Here is a 21,383-nt window from a genome sequence, read left to right as displayed (position 1 = left end):
TGGGAATACAATGAAGAGGGTCATCGGCGATGTACAGTACTTTTCAGGTGGCTTCTCCACTTTGCGCCCCTGCTAAAATGCTCTTCGCACCGCAGCGCCAGTCTTAGGGTGAGCCACAATCAAGTCAGCAGCTGATCTCCAGACCCCCATCGTAGCTGTATCTACCAGCAGTCTTCTGGCAGGCCAGGCATGCCCATCAGTGGCCTAGGTGAGGAATGACAGCTCCATCAAGAGCTTCCCCCCTTGGGTGATTGGTCATTATAAAACTGCTAAAACAGCAAATCTAATGGTAGCTTGAGACTGAAATTGGTGAAATTGGACTGGTATCAGAACAAAAACGTCATTTTATGTGTATTTAAATGGCCTACTGTTTACATATTTCCTGTGTTATATTTTTAAAAGTGAGAAATAAACAATATGGTCCTTACAGCATTGCTGAAACAAATCAGGTAAGGTGCCTGAACCTTTTGAACAGTGCTCTATGTACTATGTTATTTATGCTAAAGAATATCAATCCACACTGGATTGGACTGCATGCAACCACTGAGAGGCAAACATGGTAATTCCCTCTACCAGGAATACTTCCTACACATTTATGCACAATTACACATAACTGACACTGTCTATACTACCTAATTGCTGTATACTGAAGTGATGTGAAAATAATGCAAGCTGACTACACAGACCACTTTATTCCAATAGAGTGGTGCTGAAACCCACATTAGGTTGAGTCATGTTATCTAAAAAGCAATGCGATATTTCTCAGTCCCGATTGAATCTCGAGTGACTGAACCTTAAAGAAAACTGTTTCTGCCGCCCCATGCTAATGGCATAGTAACTAACAGTTATGCTAAGCAACAACAGAAACAGAGGAAAATGATTTCAGCCAGGGTTTTGCACAAAGTACTGTATGGTTAATGTATCTGCAGATACACCCTATTAAAATAATATGACTTCATGTTTTATGTGCATAACAAATAGTGAAGAAGAAAGTTATTTTTTATCATCAGTATGTAGTTGCAGACACATTGCAACATTGCAAAGGAAAGGTTTAGCTATGGATGAGATAAAACCTGCATCTCTCATAGCTAGGTAAGAAGTTCCAAGAGATATGACTGACAGACTTTTAATGTGCATAGACTATGAGACAAATTCAGGCCCCCACAACAGACAGCTGCGCCCAGACAAAGAGAATGGGAGAGGAGAGCCAGGGCCCTCACAGGGGAACACGACGACAAAGCAGAGGAAAAAAGACTTCCCAAGATCCTCCACTGTCCCCGATCCAGCAGAGAGGCACCAGAGGCCTGCGCCGCCGCGCCATATCTCTCTTTTGGTGTAACTTGAACGCACATCGGGCTCCATTAGCAGCGCACTTTTGGGGCCTGAGCTCGAGGGCTGAACGGCTGACTCCTGATGTTACGCTGAAGCTCCGAGTATTGAACACACACTACATACGAGACGACTAGACTCGAGGCCACATCATTACTATTACCCGCCTCAACAAAACAGGAGAGAAAAAGGGGGAAAAGAAAGAGCATGCTCAAAATAGGGGAAGGCAAAAAGGGTTACAAAAAAGTGTTGAGTTGAGTTGAGGTAAACCTCCATCAATCCATCCTACATCACACACAGACTGTATACTGACTGCGATTGGCAGCAGAGAGGGATTCATTGAGATTTCCTTTTCATCTTGGTCTGGATATGGGTGTTGCGTTTCGTCGGCGACAACAGCACAAACGCTCTCGACGCCAAGCTTTGTGTCCCTCCACTGCAACCTGAGAGGACGGTGCCCGGGCCGCTTGGGGAGAACCACCACAAAAGACGCTTTGTTTTCGCTCGGCAGAGGAAGAGGAGGAGAAAATAAAGCCAGCGTTTCAGAGAGAGGAGAGGTGAGGAGAGGAGAGAGAGTCGCTGCTATAGCTGCAGTGTGCTGTGGATGAGCCACCGTGACTGCATGTGGCCTCGTATCAGGGACATCTCCGGCTCGAGTGGGCAGAATGACAATGCAGCGTTTTTAATTATTGTCTCGGTAGAGGACACGGAATTGTTAACAGGGATCAGATATTTCTGAGAGCACAGCTCAGTCAGGTTCTGCGTTGAACAAAAAAATCTCTGACATTGTTAAATGCACATTAAACGTGAGTTCAGTGTTGCTTTACATGAAGCTATCTTGTATACATTCATACAGCATAAATGGCATTTTCCAATTTTTTGGACAAAGGTTTAGTGGGCCCATAGACCTCCTGCAGGATGAAAGCACAAAGACCCCCTTCTGCGGTGGCCCCAGATGAAACCACTTATGACGGACAGGCCTCATCTGGTGAGTGGGAAGGGCGAGAGGGCGTAATGACTGTCAGACACATTGTTTGTTAGAGGGCATCCGAAGCTTGGAGGGCAAGGAAGGTCGCAGTTAGCCTGACGGCAACATTGCCAGCGCTGAGGCACTGCTGACAGGCACGGCAAAACTGCACACGCCTGAGTGACAGGCCAACAGCTCTGAGAATAGACCAAAAACACCCTTTAAGTCGGCCAAAAATAGAGTTAGGGGAGCAGGGGGGTTGTTGGTTAGAGTCTTTCTGTGTGGCTTTTTTGTTGTTGTTTGTAAAGTTGGGCCCTCACAGTCATCTGAACTTTTTTGACTGACATTTGTGAGCTTATTAAGTTTATCACCTCAAAATAGGAAAAAAGTTCCTATTAATGCTCATTTTTCAAGCTTGTTTTAAGTAAATAACAACGAGATGGAAAGGTTAATTTAGGTTAAGTGATATTTTTACAGTAGGCAGTTTTTCAAACTACAACTATTAAAAACAAGAAATTCTAGGGGGCTTTGATAGACCAACTTATCTTTTATAGCGATAAACCATGCCAGTCAACGCCTCGTTAATTGCTTGCTTTAAGTTGAGCCTGCTGTGCACAGTATGTGGGCTCAGTGTATGTGCCTAAGGATGAGATTTTTCATAAAAACCCTTATAAAACCCACACGACCGAAGGTCAATTCCGATAAGCCAGTTGATAAAGGCCTCTTTTGCAGTGGGCAAGCCTTCATTTAGGACCCTCTCCAGAGCAAGACCCGGAGAAAATGAACATGTGTGGGACAAGTGGGATATAAGTATTATTGTGTGCTAAACCTTGACAGTACTGTACGTAGACCTGGATCTTCGCTTTTGAAAGTGAACAACAATCTGTGATCACCAGGGCAACAGGGAAGTGTAAAAGGCATTCCACAAGGTCACTGAGTGGCCTGTGGTTATTTTGAAGCATCCCTCACTGCTGTCAGGTTGGTTCATGATAGAACTTTAATCCAAATGGTTCCTTTACACACTCCCAACACACACATACACAAATGCATTTGGCCCAAAGAAGATCAGGAGATGGGAGAGTCAGAGCAGTGAAATGTGTTTACTGTCAGTCAAGCAGTGAAGTCATTCCAAGACAATCTAAGCCTTGTGCCATGGGAAACAATCTGCCGAGAGAAAAAAAATCCCATAACAGGAATACACATTTTTAAGATTGAGACATACTACTGGGTTGTAATAATGTCCAGACAGCTTATAGCATGGCAATATGCTTTGCTTTTTTTTTAGTACAGGTCAAGGTCAAACTTTTGCATCTTCCTTTTGTGTGATGGAAATGGTTTCAATCAAAACTGGCCACAACTCTAAATTCTTCCTCTAGTAGGACCAGCTGCGTGGAATACTCAGAAGCATACCCGACACAAACAAACTAGCCCACTGAAGAACTTACCACCATTTCCAATTTAAAGACCCATAAATCTCCAGTCTTCTCAATTTCTCCACTGAATGACACCGAAACACAATCAATTTCTTGAGGCTTTGAAATCCTTACCGAACCAAATCGCACACCTTTCATGTACTGACTGAAGCAGATTTAATAAGCAAAAGTAAATCCTCTAAAATGGCTTCTTTCGAGTTGTTGTGCTCTTTTGTTTAGTACACATTATGGGACATGGCACATAGGTTAATGTCTTCTGCTCCTTGCTTCTCCTGTAATTATGCGCTGCCAAATAAAACTCATCTTAATGAAGCACTGAAATCCATTCTTGCCATCCCCATAAATGTCAATGGATAGATTATTTACCCAGGATGATTCACTCTCTCGCTCACTATCTGTGTGTGTGTGTGTGTGTGTGTGTGTGTGTGTGTGTGTGTGTGTGTGCGCGCGAGTATGTGTGTCAAGTCAACAGAACTAAAAACAGACATTAATAAACTCTTACTAAAACGCAAACAACTTCAGCAGTCAAGAAATACCTTTCCATCCCCTCACAGTAAACCCATAGAAAATCATAACTCTATCCTCAAATATTGACTTTAATTGAATACTAATAGCCAGTAGGCCATTACCCACCACAGAGCCAGCTATAAATTTAAATTCTGATTTGGAACTAGCCTAAAAATAATCCCAGTGTTGTCCTCAGACTCAATAAAGCAATGCCAGTGATTGCACTGTGCACTCCGGCCATCGTTCAGCAGTGAGCTAATGACTAACGGGACTGCATTGCCCAAACAGGGCAGAAATGCAGCCAAGCTGCCAGGCCCGTAATGACGGCAATTCTCCATCCGAGCGCGGCCAAGGCGCCGCACACAGACTGACTGTCATTATTCAGATACCCACTCCAGTTGGGCTGCGGGGGTGGAGGGGGGCTCACGGGATAACGAGAGGGAAATGAGCGCACCGATGTCACAGCCGATAACGATACGCTTGCACACATCAGCGCCGGGCAGCAGTGGCAGCAGCCGCCACAGACTCATTTGCTTCCACAGTGACAGCGTCCGACGCGGCCGCAGGGGGAAAACGCACCCGACTGAAGCATAAATAGGATTCAATTTTACAGTGCGGTGATGGTGCAAGGCAAGCAGTCACTCTTTCACAGGACCCACACACACACACACACACACAAAAGAACAAAAAGACTAGGCGATGCTTGACTGCACACTGCGAGACGAAGGAATGGCATCTTGCACACAATACCCGGGCAATATTGTGACTTAGCCAGGAAAAGTTATTTATTTTGAATGATCACACCTGTAGTCTTCGAGCTAAGGCTTATGTTCCCAACCACATCCCTTAGGCGAGGCCTAGCAGGGCCAAGACGTAAATCTGTACTGGCACTCCATAGCGCTTAGCCACTACCACATGAAGGCTATCTTATGTAGGCTAGTGAGGACCTTATGAGGAGACACTCAGCAGCGTCGGTGACAAATGTGCGGACCCAATCACGTCAGTATTTCTTTCCCGGCTCACTGTCACAAGACGGCACTTTTGAAATATGCACCAGTGACATTTGTTTGGTGAGGATATCACTTGGGCCGGCATTAGCCGCGGACGCTAGTTTCTTCTGGAGAGCTGTACTCTGTGCATGCGGTTCAAGGATGAGACGTCGCAGTGATTCCATCAAGCTGCTGACAGCGCAGACGTTGATGACTGATGGGCTAGCAGTCATTAGCATGGGGGAATAGCTGTCGGGGCACTTTTCCGTGTCAAGCTTCAATCGCTAATTAAACACAGCCATATGATTTATGAAGGCATGGACGCACGCACCCACCCCCCCACACACACATGAGCGGCCATGTGGGCGGCGCGCGTGCACACACACACACACACACACACATGTTTACGCACACTCACAAACAAACTGGCATACAGAAACATCCATGACAAGCCATGTGCACGTATTCACACTCTCTCACACAAATTTCCATTTATAGAAGAGTTAGCCCATTTACCTGAATAGAATTGCATTTGCCAAACAAAATGGCAAGATCTAAGTCTATTTAAACAATAAGAGATGAAGACTGTGTTAGGAAGGTGATCTTCTGTATAAAGCTTCAAATTAGTATCCATCTTCTGGCATATTTCATAATTTGTTTTGTCCCTCCTTGTCTCCCCTCTAGATCGTGATATATTTAATCCAGTGAGCTCCAAATGACATGGTCATTAATTCTAGACTGACCTCGAGTTGGCCTTTTGTCTTATATGTCAAGCGTGTATTAATGAGGGAGATGTACTTGCATTTCAGTTTCCAAGAAAGGGAGAACGAGCATGAGGCGGACATGCTGACAGAACTGTCCACACGGGTCCACTAAGGATGTGAACTTTGACCTGCGGACACCATAACTCAGCTGAAGACAAACTCCTGTGAATCACGTTGCAAGGGGGGACTTCTTGGAGAGGTCACATCGACAGAATCATATCTGATCATACAATAGGAATAGCCTTGGGAGGGGAGAGTAATGGATTTTACACTAGAAAAAAATACATTATACAGCTTTGTCACTGTGAAGTGTGAACCCATAGTAATTGCAGTGACCCCCCCTCCCCAGTATCCTTGTGCACCTTCATACACACCCTCCCCATACTTTACATTCTCTCTTGCTTCCACACACACACACACACACACACAGAGTGAGAGAGAGAGAGAGAGAGAGAGACATACTGTACAAGCCAAGAGCTGAAATCCTGTAGGGACCCCATTCTGTCTAAAGCACACTATTATACTAATGAAGAGTCTCCCTAGATTTGAACAATTTACTGCTGTAGGTCAACAACGAGACATTACAACCTATCTGCGCTGATCTCAGATCTGTGTTTTGTATGGAGCCATGACTCCTGCCAGTCGCACAGGCTCCATGGGTTACCTCAAAGGAAAGGAAGAAATAAAGGATAGTGCAAGTGAATGAAAAAAAGAATCAATGAAAATCTGTTCACAGACAAAATAAGTATTTTTTCCAAGCAGACATGGCACTTCTGTCAGAGCTCTACTGTCATTAACCTGCTGCTCCCTTCTGGTTAAATGCAGACGCTCACAAAAAGATACATTCAGAGCTAAATTATAGAAGAGAGGAACAACTCTTCAAGTCTTTTGTGAGGTTTAAACCTTCTTTTTGTTCAGAAAAACATACACATTTGTAGAAAGCAATAAAAGAGCAAACGTCGGGCCCAGTCGACTGACAAACGGCCACCAGACTTCAGAACTCTCGTTCTGAAGCTTAAAAAAGTTCACTGCAGTAAGTTCCTCGCCACAAAGTTCATGTTAAAGTGAAGAGGAGAGGCAGAGGCCTTGTCAGCCGGTCAGATGGAGGTGTGTGACCATTAATAACTTCCACCTGAAGTCTGGATCTTCTTAATCACTCCAAAGTCGCTCTGACATCCACGATACACACCATGCAAAACATCTCCAGATGACACAGAGAGGAGCCTGCAGCTCTGCAAGCCAGCTTTGGGTAGGTGAGATCCCCTGAGAGTGAATTCCATGTCGGAGTTGGAATTGGAGTCATGGCTGAGACATGCATGCGATCATGGCACGTGCACACATACAATGTGCCGTGCAAGCCCAGGTCCCGAACAAATACAGGCCCAACCCTCCACATGCATGAAGTGCACACATGTGGTGGAACCCATGGAGAATTTTCATAGCTGAGGAATAATCTGGCATGCCTTTTGAAACCATATGGACTTACTTACAATGGGGCATAAAGCTGTGTATACACGACAAGCATTTTGTATGAGCATACATACAGAGACACACACATGCACATGCAGTGGCATACGCACAGACACACAAACACACACACACACACATGGCCATGCACGCACACACACACACATGCACACACATACACAGATGGAGATGCAGACATGATGAAGATGAGCAAACCATCTGTCTTACCTGCTTTAAGTCCAGAGTGATGGTTACGTAATGGTAGTCCATACCATTCTTGATGCTGGGGCTCTGCCACCATCTGTTTGTCCCATCAATGGCATACTCAATTGGATGCCGCTCTGAGATATAAAGAACACGGTGAAATTACCAAATTGCTTAAGCGCTCTAATGCTGACCGAAGGGTCCTATCTGAAAAGGAATGGTTTCTCTCCCCCACAGCCATAGGAGCCGTGTGAGTGTATTGTGCCTATAGGTTTGGCAGCACCACTGATACCAGCGGGATGATATGAAATGAGATGGGTTTAACTGAGATCTCCACTGAGAAGCTAATGCCACAAGTCATATTAATTGAAATATAAACTGTTCATTTATATTATACTATTTATAATTTACCATATCATTTGTTTACCTTTGTTTTTATTCATTTTGTTTATTCTGAAAAGAAAGGCCTGATAAGCAAGCAATTTCACTGAAACACATTTAAAAATGTAGCTAAGGCACAGGTAAAAGGTCCATCTAAAAATGAGTTAACACCAAGATTCACCATCACAATGTTGAAGTTCATTGTGACCAGATCATTATGTGACCAGATTGTTAATTACATTTAATTTCCTCAATCAGGGAAAGAAAATTAAACCCAAGCTCTTAATTATTCATTTTTCTCTAATTCATGAGAGGAAAATTCATTTTCATTTGAACTATTCCCTGCTGCGGAATAGTCAAGTCTTCTCTTGTTCTATCATTTTCTTCACTCTCTCCCAAAGATGACTCTCTCAATTAGAAATTATGCTAATTATCTCACCTTCCCTCCTCCACACTTTTGTCAAAGGGCATTACTGTGCCACGACAACAGCGGGAAACATGACTCACATCACGACTTTGCAGCGCAGACGAGAACAAAAACATCTAATGTGCATCTTAATCCGCCTTTGGTGCCCGTGCGAGAGTATAAAATGCCAAGACATTTGTAACAGCTTTTAGCTGATGGCTCGAAAACAGATGAGAGTGCAGATGTTTCAGTTGGGGTCTCCAAAGAGAGATGTTTCCCCAATGAGAGATTTAACAAAAGAACTGGCACATCACAAGCCAATGAATGGGTTTAGAAACACAACTCAATGATATTAAATAATAATAAAAAAAGAAATATAAACAGAAAGCAACATGATTTAAAGTAGATAGTCTAAGCAGAAAAGTGCAATGTGGCCACATAATTATACATCTCTCTTTCTCTCTCTCCCTTTTTCTCCCTCTCTTTATCTCTCCTTTTTCTCCCTCTTTCTCTCTCACACACACACAAACTCTCTCTCTTTGCTGTCGTTCCTCCTTTCATTCTATCCCTTTCCCATTGTCTGATTAGCATCCAAGGTGTGGACAGGTGTCATTTGCTCCCATCTGTTGTCCATCTGTCAATCTGCACGCTGCCTATCAGTGGACTGGTGCCGACAGAACAAATAGGAGTCATGCCTATCCATCTATCAGCTTCTTTGATTCTTTGTTTTGTCCTCCAAAAAAATGGCTGCCCAAGATAGTGGTGTGTGTGCTCTTGGAAATGGAAATAATGGACAAAGTGGGACTATGCTTGTGGCCACAATGTGCATGATAAGGGATTCATAGATGAACAGTGTCCATAGAGAGAGAGAGAGAGAGAGAGAGAGAGAGAGAGAGAGAGAGAGGAGGGCCAAAGGGGCTGTGAGGGCCAGCTCAGCACATCCTCAAATCAGGCCGACAGACAGCAGGCTGCCAGATACAGATTGATTTTGGAGCGCACGACCTTAACAGGGTAGCAGCATGGCAGCCTTTCATAATGAGGTAGCAAACGCATCCACACTGGCTCTCTGCAAAAAGGTTCTAGGTTCTTTTTTTTTTTGGGGGGGGGGCTTTTATCCACAAAAGGAGAGACGTCTAGGCATGACTCCTATTTATTCTGTATATCACCGTTTTTCTATGTATTTGTGTGTGTCTGTGTGTGTGAAAGAGAGACACAGAGAGAGTGTGTGTGTGTGTGTGTGTGTGTGTGTGTGTGTGTGTGTGTGATTGTGTGTGTGTGTGTTGCTGCTGCAGACGCTCACCGAAGGCTCTGTCACTCCTGTGGTTACATATACGACATTGTGGGTTTCTGACAGGCTGGCCCGGGACATGCTCCACCAGTTTGCAGTACATCTCTGGCCCCTCCTGCCCGCACGTGGCGTTCGATGTGATGTCTGCCATCGAGGCCAGGTTTAACACCGCCGGAAACAAACCTGAGAACGACAAAAGCAAAAAGTCTCTCCATTAGAACCACATGTGATAGCTTATTTCAAATGCCATTATAGCAATGCCCGTTGTTTTACTTGCTGAATGGCAACTATAATACATTTATTCTTGCAATAGTGATCACTTCGAATAACTCCAATATCACTCTGAAGTAGATAGCACGTGAAACAGTACACAAAACTTTATGAAATGTACATTAAATATAAAAATATTTTTAAAAGCTAGTGTACAGTACGTATCTGCAATACTTCTCCTGGAAAGTCAGGGCTACTAACCATCTCACAGAGCACTCTTCCTGTTTATAGGTAATTTATTAATATGTCATGAAATGTTTATAAATGTCCAATTTGTCAGAGAGTGTTTCATTTGGTAAAAAAGGACTGATGATGTGATATTTATGATTCACATGGTCTTTATTTGACATTTGCCATCAATATTTTGAAAACTTGATTCAAACTGTCTGCAACTGTAAACTGTTCAACAATTCACTCTTCTCCACTACGACTTACAGGAAAAGAATTGTTACTTGGCAGGAACGGCAACAGATAGTGTGAATATCACCTATTGATAAACTCACATATTCATTTCAGGGACACAAACATATACATAATCCACACAAAAAAGTAGACATCCAGTCTAGTGTTTTTGGGAGAAAAATCTCCAAAATGTTGATTCAAATTTGCTTTTGTGTACCAGTCATGAAACCAAAACATGTACACCCACACATACCCAGAGAGACAGACAGACACACACAGAGACACACAGACACAGCTGTTTCAGATTTTGGTTTCCATGAAAGTCATATAACACCATAACAACAGCCATTCTGTGGCACTTAAGAGAGAATGCAAATCAGTTAGCAAAGCCATGAAGGAGAGGAGAGGAGTGGGAGTCTGTGCAAACCCGTGTGTGTGTGTGTGTGTGTGTGTGTGTGTGTGTGTGTGTGTGTGTGTGTGTGTGTGTGTGTGTGTGTGTGTGTGTGTGTGTGTGTGTGTGTGTGTGTGTGAGTGAGGGTATGGGGGTAGGTATGCGCCCATGTTTTGTGAAGGAGCCGTGGGTCCCCTTAGCTTCGCCGCTGTGTGGGAACAGTGGATGTGAATCAAAGACCAAGCCCATGGCTCTGAAATGACTCCCAGCTGTTCCCCCAGATGTCCACGGCAAATGTACTGTGAAGAACATCTGAAAAGGCAAAGGGAAAGCAACAAAAAGCAAGACTGCAGAAAGTAAAGTTCTCTCTCTTTTCCGTTCCCTCTCCCATCTCTTTATCTCTCTCTCTTTCTCTCTCGCCTCTGTAAATGCATACTTTAACTTCCTGACTGAAAAACTGAAGATTCTTCAATGTTAAAAGCAGCTTTGTCCTACTAAGTAGGGAATAACTGCTAAGATGGGTCTGCCAATTCAGTTTAAATGTAATGCCATTAATGAACACTGTCCAGTTCCATTTGCCTGAGAAGGTTCTTAGTCTCCTTGGTGGGAATTGCTTTCCAGCCGTTTGAGTCCAAAACTTGAGTCCTGAGTGGCCAGAGTAATGTTTCGGTGCCGGAAGATAAAAGTAATTCCGACTGATGGAAGAGAGCAATTGCTGCTCTCAGAGGAACAAGCATCACTGAAAAATCTTAACCAGATAATGCCAGATGCTTTTAAATGGAGGAGATTAAGAGGGCCAATGCAGAGAAATAACACAAGGCTCGCAGTTGCTCAAGTAGTTGAGGCTGTTACTCAAGTGAACCGAACCATGAAGACTTCCTAAAACCACAGGAAGGACCTTTATCCCTTATGACAATCTTCTGTGAAAACACTGGACTAATTTACAAAATCCTCAGCATTTGTTTACTTGTATTGTCATGTTTATTCGAGTAGCTTCATTGGTGTAGCCGGCCGCTGCTCTGTTATGCTGACATCTCTGATCCGAGTTTCATAAAGACTGACCTCTCTGTTTCTTTCCTGGTTATTTCCCTGAGTTGCACAGATTTTTCTTCTCTTCTATTTGCCTCCATACAAAATCAACTGGACAGGCAACCCAGAGAGGAGAGGCCACGGGGCATAAGCCTTTCATTATGTGAGATGTCTCTCTCTCTATCCTGCTCTCTCTCTCTCTCTCATGCTCTCTCTCTCTCTATCCTGCTCTCTCTCTCTCTCTCTACCATGCTCTCTCTCTCTCTCTATCCTGCTCTCTCGCTCTCTCTCTCATGCTCTCTCTCTCTATCATGCTCTCTCTCTCTCTATCCTGCTCTCTCTCTCTCTCTCTCTACCATGCGCTCTCTCTCTCTCTACCATGCTCTCTCTCTCTCTATCCTGCTCTCTCTCTCTCTCTCTCTACCATGCTCTCTCTCTCTCTCTATCCTGCTCTCTCGCTCTCTCTCTCATGCTCTCTCTCTCTATCATGCTCTCTCTCTCTCTATCCTGCTCTCTCTCTCTCTCTCTCTACCATGCGCTCTCTCTCTCTCTACCATGCTCTCTCTCTCTCTATCCTGCTCTGTCTCTCTCTATCCTGCTCTCTCTCTCTCTATCATGCTCTCTCGCTCTCTCTCTCATGCTCTCTCTCTCTATCATGCTCTCTCTCTCTCTATCCTGCTCTCTCGCTCTCTCTCTCATGCTCTCTCTCTCTATCATGCTCTCTCTCTCTCTATCCTGCTCTCTCTCTCTCTCTCTCTACCATGCGCTCTCTCTCTCTCTACCATGCTCTCTCTCTCTCTATCCTGCTCTGTCTCTCTCTATCATGCTCTCTCTCTCTCTCTCTGAGAAGTGCAGTATGGATGGCAATGCTTCATTCATTCCTCTCTGTGTGTCTCTCTCCCGTGTCAGATCAATACCACTGTTGATGCGGGGCCCATTTATATGGTACCTTGTGCTGATACCTCATTCAGGTTGACAAAACTAATTATTGTTTCATGCCGCCTCTGCTCTGCTCTGCGCTGCTTCGTCCAGCCAGTCACGTTGTCTGCAGTCATCATTTCGGTGGTGTTCTGTTCCCATAAGGAGTCCAGTCCTGCACTGGCACGTCAACTAACGACTGCCCATCTCTCTCTCTCTCTCTCTCTCTCTCTCTCTCTCTCTCTCTCTCTCTCTCTCTCTGTCTTGTTTCTCTCTGTTTCTCTCTCTTCCTGTCTCCCTCAGTGTTCTTTCTTGTGCATTCAAAATGAAGGTCAGAATGGCAAACAGACATGGCGTGTCTGTCTCTCCAGAAAGCTTTCATTTATGGAGGGGAAGGTGAACAGTGTTCCAACAAAAGAGTGATATGAATGCCTTGGTCACTTGCCTTGATTCAATAACATCTTAGAGAATGGTTTTCTCCGGAAAAGAAATATCAGAGCATCCGAGAGCCTCATAACTTTACCACAGGCCAGACAGTGACCTCCACTCATTCTCATGGTGCCAGAACAACCAAAAACTGAACATGATGGCACCTCCTTTTTAAAATCCTAAAACCTGTAGATAGACCTTTGTTACTACGATTTGTTTCTGGAATTGTTCAGTTGCAAGTTTCTATTTGCCGTAGTAGTTTCTCTGTGGCAGTCTCTGTGCAGTTGGACCATGTAATCCAGTTGACATGTGATGCCTGGCACTCCTGCAGCCCCATATCATCACACTCCCATCCTCCACTGCTACGTGTTATGCAATGTCTCTTGCACTATCTGACCTCTCACAGAATCTCACATTTTCAACCCATAGAGAACCCCTATGCCAAGTCTGAAGCTTGCCCATCTGTTTCTCAAAGCTGCAGGGTTGCTGTGTTGTCATTTTGTCAAGAGGACGACCACTGTGGTTCTCATTCTATGCCTCCTGATCATTGGTTGTAGCCTGGCCCCACCCATATTAGATCTCCTTTCAGGGAGATACTAGTCTGGAACACAATAGTTCACTAGCGTTTCCCTCTGACAAAAAAAATGTCAGGCCAATCAGCGACGGGAGGGGATGACAAAACCCAAACTGCTTGTGATAAACTGTAGTAGCAACGCTAGCAAACATCAAAAATTGCAATTGGAAAAATGCAGAAATGTATTTACATTATTACATTACATTACATTTGGCTGACGCATTTTTAACCAAAGCGACTAACAACATGGTAAACAGTTTAAGTTTTAAAGCAATTCTCTCAACAATAATATTTACAGCAAAGGTAGGCCCACATACATTGTTTCCTGACTGCTTCCCAACTGTTTAATGTCAGTTTGTGAAGTTTAGGCAAAGCAGGAAGTAAAATTAGGAATCTCTGATCAATGTGATTGGTTAGGCTGGACCAATGATTTCAAAGTTAACGTTATGTCTACACCCATCACCATGCTAGTTTGTAATCCAGTCATGAGTGACCAGACTGTAATCTTGCTTTTTGTCAGGCTTCACTGGTGGTGCAACTGTGTTTCACGTGGTCATCAGTAATACACTACATGTATTCATTTAGCAGAGACTTTTATCCAAATCTGCTTACATGTGTATATATGAAGAGTTTGGTTCCAAAAAGCTATATGTCCATTTTAAAAAAACATTAATAAGTCATGTTATTTAATTGTGTATTTCAAGTAATATCAATAAAATGAAATTAAATGAAATGGAGGATATAGCATTTTGGAACCAAACTCTTCATATATACTGTATACTGTAATTATATTACAAGGGCCATTGTCCCCGGAGCCAGTTTGCCTTGCATAACGGTGGAAGATGGATATTGAACCCACAACTTTTCAGGCTACTGCATGCTAGCCCCACTCCTTAGCCACAATGCTACCACCACCCCTTGTATCCTTTCCAACTTTCAAATCCTACGATGATGGTGATCATGATGCAGACATTCAGATCGACACAGCCCATAGGACCACAACTGAGAAAGTTTTGGTATTCCTACATGTAATTGTATAACCCTGTTCATGCAATTAGGCTAAATGAAAAGTTCAGTCGTACTGAGTTTTCAGTGATCACAGGATTTCTAACTTATGCTCACTTCTGTTATGTATTGTAGATGTCAATATCATCAACATATATTCCCAGCATGTCCAAAGTATTGAAGACAAACAAACAAAACAGAGCTAAAAACACACACACACACACACACAGACACACACACACACACACCCTTCCATGCTCCAGGCACATTTCATCAGTAAAATTATACTGTCGATTCCCATAAAACATAAAAGTGCCGTCCTTGAGGGATGCCTGCACATTTACACACACAGTTAACCCCAGTCGCTTGATGCCTTCCGAGGGGTCACACTGGAGGGAATTGATTGATATGGCAGCATTTATTTTTCATCTTGCTGGTATTCATCAAAGTCAGCGAGTCCGCTATGAGCGGTGTGTTATCTGCACTCAATGCCAGAACTGTGAGACTGGACACTCAATCACTTCGGCCCGACAGGTCACAGTGTCACACGATGTCTGCAACTGGGCGTGTGTGTGACAGAGTGTGTGCATGTGTGTGTGTGTGTGTTCGTGTGTGTGTGTGTGTGTGTGTGTGTGTGTGTGTGTGTGTGTGTGTGTGTGTGTGTGAGAGTGTGTATTTGTGTGTATGTGTGTGTGCTTGTGTCCATCTCATAGGTCATCCCACTGGGGATCAATGCGCGCTTTACACCTGAGCTTCATCCCCACTGGGGAAGGTTAGACAACCACAGACCGAGGCGGAACTTGCCAGTCCGGCCATTATCTCTGAGACTGAGGCATAAACCCTTACAGCCCCCCCCCCCCCCCACCCTCTGCTGCTAATGCATAATGTTGTGGTTCCACACTGTCAACCTTTATTTCCCTCCACCATACATTATTCAAACAGAAAATTAGACAGCCGGGACATGCAACAGGAAGCGGATAAAGCAGCACCTACGGTTTAATACCCACACAGAGGATAAATAATAAATGACAGAGGTTTATACTCCTGTATTGTAGCAGGGGATGGGGCACAGGTAGGGGCACAAAGTGATGGGTTTTTCTTTAGAGTAGCTCCCTTGGGAAACACAAGAACCTGCCGTGGGCTACCTGGCTATTACACCTGTATGTAAGGGATGAATCCTCTGATATCTTTGACAAATTCTGTTCGATTTTGAGGGCAATTAAGACCATGGCCCAGTTGATGACACAGCCGATTCTTTTCTAAAAACAAATGATCAGGATATATTCTGTTCTACGTCACATATACACATAAATACCACATTCTGTCAAATATTTCTTGAGATATGTGTGACTGTGGCTTCTGGTTATAACATGGATCTACTACCTGTACACATGCATGACTAACTACGTATGCTAATACACGCAACTCTAATTCTCTAGTTATTACTGTATTAACAGTGTCTGGTGATGTCTACCCCAGAAATCCTAACAGATCTTGCTAAGTGTGCCCTGAGGCAACCGCAGGATTGTCCCTCCTTGCCCACCTACCCTCCAGGGCCTTTTGCTTGCCGTAATGTGCAAATAGCAATGTGTTAAAAAAAAAGTGTAATTACAACGAAAGCCTATGGTGTTAAAAGTGTAATGACATACTCACACACACACACACACACACACACACACACACACACACACACACACACACACACACACACACACACACACACACACACACACACACACACTCACACACACTCACACATCTACCCGGGTGTGAGGCTTTGCCCCGTCTTGTTTCTATTCCCTCACCCCTGTCTCGGCGGATCCTGGGCCATAATGAGAAATGAAGCCTGTTCGTCATGTGCCACGACAAGCAATTATGAACCTGTTAAGTCCAGTGTAATGCAATCGGGGCGGCGTGGGGGAGGCCTGCCACGGCTGACAAGAACCCTTTTAAAGACACAACACACGGTCGCCCCTAGTAACTACATGTGTGCAGAGAGAGCCACTCAGAAAATGAATGACTTCCTTAATAGAGGATAATTGCACTTGGATGAGATTTTTTTCTCTGTCTTTCTTCCTGTTCTTCTCTCCTGTCTTTCTCCTTCTCTCCCTCCCCCTTTCTTTCTCTCTCTCTCCCCTCTTCTCTTCTTCTACGCTTCTCATTTTGCAATCAATCCTTCATTAGGATGTTAAAAAGCAGGGTGGGTTTTGGCTATCTGTTGCTTTTGGACTTGGGTTCAGAGACACACTTCCAGTAATAAAGGAGGGGGAAGCATGTCGGCTCCTTCCAGAACCTCCCACGGCACAGGATGTTTAAACAGTCTTATTCGCTTCCTGTGTGTCCCCAAACTGTCTGGCATCACACTCAGAGATTTCTAGAGGACCGTCGTAATCAGAGAACAATCATGCCCATTATATTCACACTAAGAGAATAGTCAGATAAAACAACATGAAAACAAAATGACAAGAGATGAGTAATCAATCATAAGTGAGAAAAATCAATGCTTTGTCCTAGTTGTGATGCTTCTAGACCTCTATGGGAGTCTCATTAATGGTTGAGGGTATTATATTATGTGGTCAGATGAGAAAATAAATAAATAACCAGATAGATAAATAAATTAATAAATAAAAGCCCCCCTTGGTTGTGATTTATGAGGCTGTGTTGAAAGCTCATCATGCTTTAAGTGTGCTGGTTGGCCATTAGCGTGTAATGATCCATCTTTTTATTTTAGGACCAGGGATAAACACCAGACTCTCACCCACAGGAGGAGCAAACTTGGACATTTTTGTGAGGCCAAATCATAAGTCTGAGACTGAGACGGATCAATTTCAGATTAGATTTCTTTCCCCCTGCCTAAATATCTTTTTTAACACCATTATTTTAAGACTACCATAAAAGACAGGTCGTTATAAGCCCACATTTCAAACCCATTCATATCCCCCTGACTATCCAACCACAAACTCTTCGCTTCAGATATTTCATCATGTTCTATGCCATGTATTCTCTTTCCTCTCCCTCCCAAACTGAGTGAATAAAAAAAACAACATGGTTGAAACAAGCCCTCCTTATGAAATAAATAAATCAGCCAGGCTGGGAAAGGGAACCAAGTTTGTCTGTCCCACATCTCTAACACCCACCACCCCCAAAACACGCACACACACACATCTTTGCAGATCAGCAGCTCTGTTAAGCTTCTGCTGCCCCTGCCCCCCCCCCCCCAACACCCACATACACCACCACATCACTGCCCAACTCCCACCCCCACCGTGATACCCCTCCTCTGTGATACCCCTCCTCTATGATACCCCTTCTCTGTGATACCTATCTTCTGAGCCTTCAGTCAGCATTTGATTTCCTGCCAAGAACAAAGCGCAGCCACCTGATCTGGGCTCCATCAAAGTCAAGGTTGTGCCTTAACACAATCTGAACATCAATCGACACCTCAGCGAGGCTAGTAAATAAACAGTTGTACCTCTCGGCGCCGCAACACGGTAAATGAATGGCAACCGATCTGCGCTGACAAAAGATTGGGATATCAGACTACTACCGAGGTGAAAAGTAAAGTCTCTTTGATCAACTTTTAAAAGATAAGCGGTGAAAGTTCTCCTTAGAAGGTAGCACGTGGTTTTGTTTTTAAAAATCTCTGTATGAGCTTTCATGTGGGTATGTTGTTCTGCGTGCATGTGTTCGGGTCAGTTGAGCGTGGATGTTAAAAAATCTGCCTTATGTGTAGTAAAAAAAAAAGAAAATGTGCAACATCTGCATACCTCTGGCAAACTCTGCAAAAAGCATTCCCTTTCCCTCCGTTAAGAAGTAGAGCTATAGTTATTTCTCCTACATCACTACTACTTAAACTCTGCTTGTGCAACAACACATACAGATGTTTTGAACAATGTGTGAATGACCTGTGTCAGACCCAACAAAACAAAAGTAAACAATGGAAGTGAGACAAAATTGCAGAAGTTTACGAGGCTATCGCAAAGCATCCGAGACCCAGACATAATATTTTCCAGCAGGGGATCACTGGCCAACCTCAGACTTGTAAACAGGAAAGCACTGAGTATAAAACTTAATTCTTGAAAAACACAAGCCACACACAAACTGTCTAGACAGGGCTTTTGGAGGAAGATTTTTTTTCACTGATTGTATCTAAACAAATAAGCAAATTACACACACACACACACACACTCTCACAAAACTGGATACAAACACATGCACACGTGTTCTAAACACAGACATATCCACACATACCTACACATATTTTAAACAAACAAAACTTCAGTCGAACACATACCCATATGCACTTACAGTAACACAAACATATTATGTGTGTATAGTACACACACACACACACACCCCCACACACACACACCCACACACACACGCACGCACGCACACACACACACGTTTTATTTGCCTTAACTCTAAACAAGGATTTTATGGAAAAACACAGATGTCACTCCATATAGCCAACAACTCGACGTGCAGCTGCATTCAAGATGCAGCCAATGATTACCAGCCAAGAAAATATTCATACCCTCTGTAAGTGCAGCTTTTAATCAATACTCCCCTACAAACTGAGCAAAATAGTACAATGACATTGCTTAGGTTATGTCATATTTCATATTTATTTATAATGAAAATGGGTTTGTCATCCTGAAATGGACCCTTTCTTTGTCTTACCAAACAGCCACTGGGTTGACAATGTGATAGAAACTCACTTTCATATTATTTCAATCGGTAAGCCGGGGGTGAAAAAGCATGGTGGGTTATTTATGCGGAGACATAAATAAGTGTTTGGAGTGCCAGGCAAATAAAGAATTCCATTTGATCAATCCATATCAAAATTACAAAAGCAGACATCCATGTGAAGTAGGCTTATTCACTTATAATATTCTCTGAATTGAATGCTCCACTCACAAACTCAAAATTCACTCACACTGCTTATCAATTTTCAGTCAACATGTTTTTCTCCTCTGACCAGATTCAGCATAAAGCAGGCTGTCTTTCCTCAGCAGACCTGCACGTATGGGTGCGAGGTCGGGGTCTAATACATTCACTGCTAAATTAAAGATGCTTTCATGAATTCAGAATTTTTGGGAAAGAAAACAGACTGTATAACAGACGAATACACCCAAGGCTTAATGGCCAATCTCCTAGTAAGAATTGATGAGTGGTGTGCGTGTGTGTGTGAGAGGGAGAGAGAGAGAGAGAGAGAGAGAGAGAGACAGTGAGCAATGAGTGTGTGTGTGTGTGTGTGTGTGTGTGTGTGTGTGTGTGCGTGTGTGTAAAATATCAACAGGGACACACTAAAACCAAGAGAAGATCTCCCATCTATTCCCCTCAGTTTCTTTCCCATGGGAATACAGATGTAAATGCATTTCCCAAACAACAGCTAACTGTGTGCAACAGTCCCTCTGAAAAAGTAGATACATCTGCTTTCTACAGAGGAGGCAACAGTTAAAAAAGCAAGCAAATGCCGTTTGTGACAGAAGTTCCAGGGAAACTAAGTCAAGTGCATTATGGGTAACCTCCTCCTTCTTTCACCTCCTGTAGAGAATGTCGGCCTTCTCTAAGATCTTTTCATTCTCCTCCCATAATCCTCAGCATCCTCCTCCTCTTCACCATTTGTAGATTTGTATGTATGTAGGGCGGTGTTTTGCAGGGATTTCTAAACCGATCTTCCTGAAGCATCCAACAGCATAAGTATAACTTACCGAAGCAATTACACAATAAAAGTCTGCAGTTACACACACCCATTCAACCTTGCAAGGCAATCATAACATATAAGGATTGATTTTGACCACAACATACACAGCAATTTTTACTCCCCAATTCTCAACAACATGCATGTTTCTGAAACATGGCAATAACACCGAATAGGATTCGCTTGACTCTTGGATGGGGTGCTGATGGCACAGACGAGCAGTCGTTAAGTCTGATACGAGCACCCCAGCCCCACCCCCACCCCATCCCACCTCACCTCGGCAGGCAATCTGGCTGATTTAGTGGGGGGTAAATCAGGCCGGGGTAAATCTGTGGCTTGGTGGCCCGTGATCTCCCCACCACCACCAATCCCCCTTCCTCCCCGATCAGTGATTTATCGGGACGACGGCTCTCCGCTTCATAAGGAACCGAGGACTGCTTTCCCAGAGAGCTCCACACGGCTTCCTTGCTCCGGCACGTCCAAGGCCAACGCAAACGCTCCTTGTCGCTGTTATGTGTTTATAGAGGGAAGCTGGGATATTTCCCTCACAGCAGATTTATGCCAAACGGAAGACTTGAGATGTAAAGATTGTGTGAAAGATTCTGTGACTTCAGATGTAAAGATGTTCAGTGATACATTACTGGTGCTAATGTTTCTTTCAACAGGAAGTCGGTCTTCTTGACTGAGGTTTCAATAGAAACACCACTAAAATCTGTTCTGTATATCATGTAGTCTATTTCAAATAGACTGAAACTATTTAAATGGAAAGAAACATGTCAGACTCTTAATTACACATTACTCTGCATTACACAAAAACTTGTATTCAAAGGCAAATGATCCAGGAACAGATTGTTACCGTAGATAGCCCAATGTTTCTAATGCAAAACATCTGCTTTGATTTTGTGTTTCATTGCAGAGACGGA

General features: G+C 43.6%; 1 protein-coding gene across 11 annotated transcripts in view; it reads right to left on the bottom strand.

Moving 5' to 3' along the window:
- The window catches only part of lama2 (laminin, alpha 2), a 145,763-nt gene that overhangs the window by 114,575 nt on the left and 9,805 nt on the right, over positions 1 to 21,383 (bottom strand). For all 11 annotated transcript variants that reach the window (XM_042096118.1, XM_042096123.1, XM_042096120.1 and 8 more), the window contains exons 2-3: positions 9,748 to 9,918; positions 7,685 to 7,797 (exon numbers count right to left, since the gene is read on the bottom strand). In XM_042096118.1, coding sequence (XP_041952052.1) covers positions 7,685 to 7,797; positions 9,748 to 9,918 — 284 coding nt within the window. The remainder of the gene's footprint in view (positions 1 to 7,684; positions 7,798 to 9,747; positions 9,919 to 21,383) is intronic.

The sequence above is a fragment of the Alosa sapidissima genome, chromosome 6, assembly GCF_018492685.1.
Source record: "Alosa sapidissima isolate fAloSap1 chromosome 6, fAloSap1.pri, whole genome shotgun sequence".
Classification (NCBI taxonomy): Eukaryota; Metazoa; Chordata; class Actinopteri; order Clupeiformes; family Clupeidae; genus Alosa; species Alosa sapidissima.
The sequence above is the reverse complement of the archived record's forward strand: the minus strand, read 5'-3'. Positions and strand labels throughout refer to the sequence as shown.